This window comes from Borostomias antarcticus, assembly GCF_949987555.1.
Source record: "Borostomias antarcticus genome assembly, chromosome: 10".
Classification (NCBI taxonomy): Eukaryota; Metazoa; Chordata; class Actinopteri; order Stomiiformes; family Stomiidae; genus Borostomias; species Borostomias antarcticus.
Genome location: NC_140243.1, coordinates 12652056 through 12658968, shown reverse-complemented (window position 1 = coordinate 12658968; position 6913 = coordinate 12652056). Strand labels below are relative to the sequence as shown.

Below are 6913 nucleotides of genomic sequence, written 5' to 3'. Positions count from 1 at the left end.
CTGGTACAAGTGCAGGACTGAGATGACTGGTACTAGTACAGGACTGAGATGACTGGTAAGCTGGTCTGTGTGTGCGTTACTGACTCACCTACCTCTCAGTTTGAATGCTCTGTATGTTAAAACAACAATAACAGTTGATCTCTAACGGCTAACTAACTTATTCCACATGACAGGGTTAGGGTCATTCTCTAGAGTTTCTTACCCAGCAGGCCTTGCACTTGCTCTTATTGAGGGCTTTACTGACTGACTGAGGGATGTATCAATCAATCAAATCAAACTTTATTTGTATAGCGCATTTCATACACAGAGGCAACACAATGCGCTTTACAGAGAACAAGGGAGGTGGGTATAGGTCCCACCCCTACATATTCCAGAGGGAGGCAAAAAAACAGTTTCACCTGGGGATGTACAAACAGTTCAGTTACAAATGTACTGTACCTATTGTAACACCATGTCCTAACTACACGCGACGCAAGCGTCAGCGCCAAAATGCCTTCCATTGCTTTGTTTTCTATTGTTATGTCCTAACTGGACGCGAGCGATGCAGCGCGATGCAGCGCGAAGCGGCGCAACGTTTTAACTGCCCTTTTGACACTCGCCCTGTTCCTATTTTCCTCCTGTCGCTCGCGTTGACAGCGTTCGAAAGTAGAGTAGCTAGACCATGGAGGTATAAGAGCTAGACACTTGTCAATTGGGAATATAGACAAATGACGTAACAGAACAGGAAATGTAACGGTTTCAGTTAGGACAGCAAGCGCGCGATGTCGTGTTCTGTTGCTCACGTCGCAAGCAGTTAGGACACGGTATGAGTCGCTTTGGATAGAAGCGTCTTTATAGAATGCAAATGTGGGCCTTGGTGACGCTGTGGTCCCTCTGAGTGACCCCTCCCCCCCTCCCTCCTCCACTAGCCTGTGGGACAGACCGGGACCTGGAGAAGGGCTTCCCCCTCGCCCAGGAGGAGCCCCCCCCCTACCCCGGGGCCCCCCCCTACCCCTCCCTGTCTCCCCCTGTGTCCCCCCCGCTGCCCCCCAGCGTGCCCCACTACGCCGAGGCCGACATCGTCAGCCTGCAGGGCGTCAGCGGCAACAACACCTACGCCGTGCCCGCCCTGACCACGCCCACACCTGGGGCTGACTCCGCCCCCCTGCCGGAGCTGCCGCGCCAGTGCCTGGTCTTCAAAGAGAAGCTGGGAGAGGGACAGTTTGGAGAGGTAAAGACAGATGAGACATAGTGAGGGTGTGTGTGTGTGTGTGTGTGTGTGTGTGTGTGTGTGTGTGTGTGTGTGTGTGTGTGTGTGTGTGGTAGTTGGGTATGGCACATTTATATTGTCTGAATGCTTTTTTATGGGTTGTTTTTAGGTGCACCTGTGTGAGATTGAGAACCCTCAAGATTTGCCCAACCTGGAGTTCCCCTTCAATGTGAGGAAAGGGCGCCCTCTGCTGGTGGCAGTCAAGATACTGCGGCCTGACGCCTCCAAGAACGCTAGGTCTGCCATTACACTACACTCCTTTACTCTCTCTCTCTCTCTCTCTCTCTCTCTCTCTCTCTCTCTCTCTCTCTCTTTCTCTTTCTCTGCATCACTCCTCTTTACATGTACCCCCTCTATGCCCTCGCTTATTCCAATTTGGATGCATAATTCTCTCTCACTTTTTGTTCTTCTCTCTCACTCAGGAACGACTTCCTGAAGGAGGTGAAGATCCTGTCGCGCCTGAAGGACCCCAACATCATCCGTCTGCTGGGCGTGTGTGTGAGCAGCGACCCGCTCTGCATGGTCACTGAGTACATGGAGAGCGGAGACCTCAACCAGTACCTCTCCCACCGGGTCCTACTGGACAAGACTGGGCCCTCCCACAACGCCCCCACCATCAGGTAACGCTCACACACACACACACACGCACACACACACAACGCCCCCACCATCAGGTAGGTAACGCTCGCACACACACACACGCACACACACACAATGCCCCCACCATCAGGTAACGCTTGCGCACACACACACACACACACACACACACACACACACACACACACACACACACACACACACACACACACACAACGCCCCCACCATCAGGTAACGCTCGCACACACACACGGTAACGCTCGCACACACACACAACGCCCCCACCATCAGGTAACGCTCGTGCACACACACACACACACACAACGCCCCCGCCATCAGGTAACGCTCGCACACACACACACACACACACACACACGCCCCCACCATCAGGTAACGCTCGCACACACACACAACTCCCCCACCATCAGGTAACGCTCGCGCACACACACACACACACACACAACGCCCCCACCATCAGGTAACGCTCGCACACACACACGTACACACGCACGCACGCACACACAGCGCCCCCACCATCAGGTAACGCTCGCACACGCACGCACGCACACGCACGCACGCACGCACGCACAACGCCCCCACCATCAGGTAACGCTCGCACACACACACACACACACACACACACACACACACACACGCCCCCACCATCAGGTAACACTCGCACACACACACACACAACTCCCCCACCATCAGGTAACGCTCGCGCACACACACACACACACACAACGCCCCCACCATCAGGTAACGCTCGCACACACACACGCACGCACACACACACGTACACACGCACGCACACACACACAACGCCCCCACCATCAGGTAACGCTCGCACACACACGCGCACGCACGCACACACAACGCCCCCACCATCAGGTAACGCTCACACACACACACACACACACACACACACACACACACACACACACACACACACACACACACACACACACAGGGCTGAAAATTAACACCTGCCAAATGCAGGTAAAATTTCCAATTGGTGACTAGATTTCAGAAGGCTATCTGAAAGAAAAAAAAAAAAAAAAACTTGGCCGGTGACCAAAAACTTGGCAGGTGACTCACCGTGAACCAAAAAGTTAATTTTCACTCCTGCACACACACACACACACACGCACGGACGCACAAGCACGCACACACAACGCCCCCACCATCAGGTAACGCTCACACACGCACGCACACACACACACACACAACGCCCCCACTATCAGGTAACGCTCACACACACACACACAACACACCCACTATCAGGTAATGCTCACACACACACACACACACACACACACACACAACGCCCCCACTATCAGGTAACGCTCACACAAACACAACGCCCCCACTATCAGGTAACGCTCACACACACACAAACACAACACACACACTATCAGGTAACGCTCACACACACGCTCACACACACACACACACACACACACACACACACACACACACACACACACACACACACACACACACACACACACAATCCCATCCCTCAATCTCTCTCTCTCTGTCCATCTCCCTCAATCTCTCTCTCTCAATCTCTCTCTCTCTCTCCCTCAATCTCTCTCCCTTAATCTCTCTCTGGCTCTGTCTCTCTGTCTCTCTCTCCCTCAATCTCTCTCTCTGTCTCTCTCCCTCAATCCCTCTCTCTCTGTCGCTCTCCCTCAATCTCTCTCTCTCTCTTTCTCTCTCCCTCAATATCTCTCTCTCTCTGTCTCTCTCTCAGTTACCCAGCTCTCATCTCTATGGCCAGTCAGATAGCGTCTGGGATGAAGTTCCTGTCGTCCCTGAACTTCGTCCACCGTGACCTGGCGACCCGTAACTGCCTGGTTGGGGGTGAGCGGGGCGAGGGCGAGGAGGGCGCGGGCGGGGAGCGCCCCATCAAGATCGCCGACTTCGGGATGAGCAGGAACCTGTACGCAGGAGACTACTACCGCATCCAGGGGCGCGCCGTGCTCCCCATCCGCTGGATGGCCTGGGAATGCATCCTGATGGTGAGACCAGAGAGAGAGACCAGGGACAGAGAGAGACCAGGGACAGAGAGAGACCAGAGACAGACCAGAGAGAGAGAGACCAGGGACAGAGAGAGACCAGAGACAGACCAGAGAGAGAGAGACCAGGGACAGAGAGATACCAGAGACAGACCAGAGAGAGAGAGACCAGGGACAGAGAGAGACCAGGGACAGAGAGAGACCAGAGACAGACCAGAGAGAGAGAGACCAGGGACAGAGAGAGACCAGAGACAGACCAGAGAGAGAGAGACCAGGGACAGAGAGATACCAGAGACAGACCAGAGAGAGAGAGACCAGGGACAGAGAGAGACCAGGGACAGAGAGAGACCAGAGACAGACCAGAGAGAGAGAGACCAGGGACAGAGAGATACCAGAGACAGACCAGAGAGAGACAGACCAGAGAGAGAGAGACCAGGGACAGAGAGAGACCAGAGACAGACCAGAGAGAGAGAGACCAGGGACAGAGAGATACCAGAGACAGACCAGAGAGAGAGAGACCAGAGACAGAGAGAGACCAGGGACAGAGAGAGACCAGAGACAGACCAGAGAGAGAGAGACCAGGGACAGAGAGAGACCAGAGACAGACCAGAGAGAGAGAGACCAGGGACAGAGAGAGACCAGAGACAGAGAGAGACCAGGGACAGAGAGAGACCAGAGACAGACCAGAGAGAGAGAGACCAGGGACAGAGAGAGACCAGGGACAGAGAGAGACCAGAGACAGACCAGAGAGAGAGAGACCAGGGACAGAGAGAGACCAGAGACAGACCAGAGAGAGAGAGACCAGGGACAGAGAGAGACCAGAGACAGACCAGAGAGAGAGAGACCAGGGACAGAGAGATACCAGAGACAGACCAGAGAGAGAGAGACCAGGGACAGAGAGAGACCAGAGAGAGAGAGACCAGAGACAGAAGGAGACCAGAGACAGAAAGAGACCAGGGACAGAGAGAGACCAGGGACAGAGAGAGACCAGAGACTGAGGGAGACCAGAGACGGAGAGAGACCAGAGAGAGAAAGAGACCAGGGACAGAGGGAGAGAGACCAGGGAGACCTGTGAAAACATGACAGGAGAACTGACCTATAATTTTCCCTTTCCTTCTTTTATGTAAATAAAACCTTTTTATTGTGTTAATTCCCAGCCCTTATAGGCCTTACTGCAGTATACTTATTTAACCATTTCAATCTGTATGTTGTATCCTGTTCTCCATTATCACCATTTTGCTTTGGCAACAGATACCATTGTATTTAATGCTAATAAATTGAATTTGAGAGACCAGGGACAGAGAGAGACCAGAGACAGAGAGAGAGAACAGGGACAGAGAGAGACCAGAGACAGAGAGAGACCTGGGACAGAGAGAGACCAGGGACAGAGAGAGCAGTGTATCCTGACATGTGAAGGGAGAACTAGAATGACAACTGAGAGACAGGCTAAAGGCTTTATAGAATGAAACAGTCGTTTGCTTGAAGTCGATGATGACAATGGAACGTGGTTGTGGCGGTGTGTGTGTGTGCGTGTGTGTGTCTCCCAGGGGAAGTTCACCACGGCCAGTGACGTGTGGGCGTTTGGCGTGACTCTGTGGGAGATGCTGAGTGTGTGTCAGGAGCAGCCGTACTCCAACCTCACCGACGAGCAAGTCATCGACAACGCAGGAGAGTTCTTCAGAGACCACGGCAGACAGGTGAGCACGCACGCACGCACGCACACACACGCGCATCTCCTCTGACCAGCGTGCTCACCGTGATCCCCGCCCGCCCCCCTCTCTCCCAGGTGTACCTGGTCCGGCCGGCGGTGTGCCCCCAGGGTCTCTACGAGCTCATGCTGAGCTGCTGGAACCGGGACTGCAAGCTCCGCCCCTCCTTCGCCCACATCCACTCCTTCCTCACCGAGGACGCCATGAACATGGTGTAGCGAGACAGAGAGAGAGACGGAGAGATGCGTGGGGAAGGATGGGCCGGGGTTAGACGGGGTCTCTCCTGCCTTCGTCCCCTGGCGCGGTGGGAGGCTAGCTGGTGGCCGTAGAGGGGCGAGCGGGTCGCTTGTACATTTCATATTTCTGTGGCGGATGGGGCTGTTACACCGCTGGTTCGGTTTTCGTTCACACAACAGACCCCGCCTCCACCCTAACCCCCCCTCTAACCCCCTCTCTCACCCCCCGAGGTGAGAAGAGCCCCGACTCTCATCATAAATGGATCACAATGGCTGGTGGTGGGTTGGGGTCTGCGTAGTGCTTTACTCAAGGGTTTCGCACCTTGGTTTTAATGTTTAATTAACATAGAAAAGCTACTAGCGAAAGGGTTCGAGTGCTCGATAATGTAGATGAATTCAAATTAAAGTGTAGTGCTGAGCGTATAGATGACAATGCAACAGCTATCACTCAATGTGATTGGAGCAGAATAGCAGATTAGTATTTCGACATTTAGTGACAAACTGCACATCCTTTTTACAACTACATTCGTTCTTTGGTGTTTAGAGAAGTACTACATGAAAATACTACATTGTGATTTACTGGTGAAGGTTTATACAGCGTCTACTGCTGACATGAGCAGTCTGTCTGAACATGAACAGTCTGTCTGAACGTGAACAGTCTGTCTGAACGTGAGCAGTCTGTCTGAACATGAGCAGTCTGTCTGAACGTGAGCAGTCTGTCTGAACATGAACAGTCTGTCTGAACATGAGCAGTCTGTCTGAACATGAGCAGTCTGTCTGAACATGAGCAGTCTGTCTGAACGTGAGCAGTCTGTCTGAACATGAGCAGTCTGTCTGAACATGAGCAGTCTGTCTGAACATGAACAGTCTGTCTGAACATGAACAGTCTGTCTGAACATGAGCAGTCTGTCTGAACATGAGCAGTCTGTCTGAACATGAACAGTCTGTCTGAACGTGAGCAGTCTGTCTGAACGTGAGCAGTCTGTCTGAACATGAACAGTCTGTCTGAACATGAACAGTCTGTCTGAACATGAACAGTCTGTCTGAACATGAGCAGTCTGTCTGAACATGAGCAGTCTGTCTGAACATGAGCAGTCTGTC

At 53.1% G+C, this 6913-nt stretch overlaps 1 protein-coding gene across 1 annotated transcript in view; it reads left to right on the top strand.

Annotated features, from left to right (window-relative positions):
* The window catches only part of ddr1 (discoidin domain receptor tyrosine kinase 1), a gene marked incomplete at its 5' end in the record, with an annotated part of 13876 nt that extends 7264 nt beyond the window's left edge, over positions 1 to 6612 (top strand). The window contains 6 exons of the mRNA XM_084444495.1: positions 909 to 1210; positions 1359 to 1486; positions 1672 to 1869; positions 3603 to 3870; positions 5415 to 5564; positions 5654 to 6612. Of these exons, the coding sequence (XP_084300621.1) occupies positions 909 to 1210; positions 1359 to 1486; positions 1672 to 1869; positions 3603 to 3870; positions 5415 to 5564; positions 5654 to 5794 (1187 nt within the window). The 3' untranslated portion in view covers positions 5795 to 6612. The remainder of the gene's footprint in view (positions 1 to 908; positions 1211 to 1358; positions 1487 to 1671; positions 1870 to 3602; positions 3871 to 5414; positions 5565 to 5653) is intronic.
* Positions 6613 to 6913: the final 301 nt, after the last annotated feature.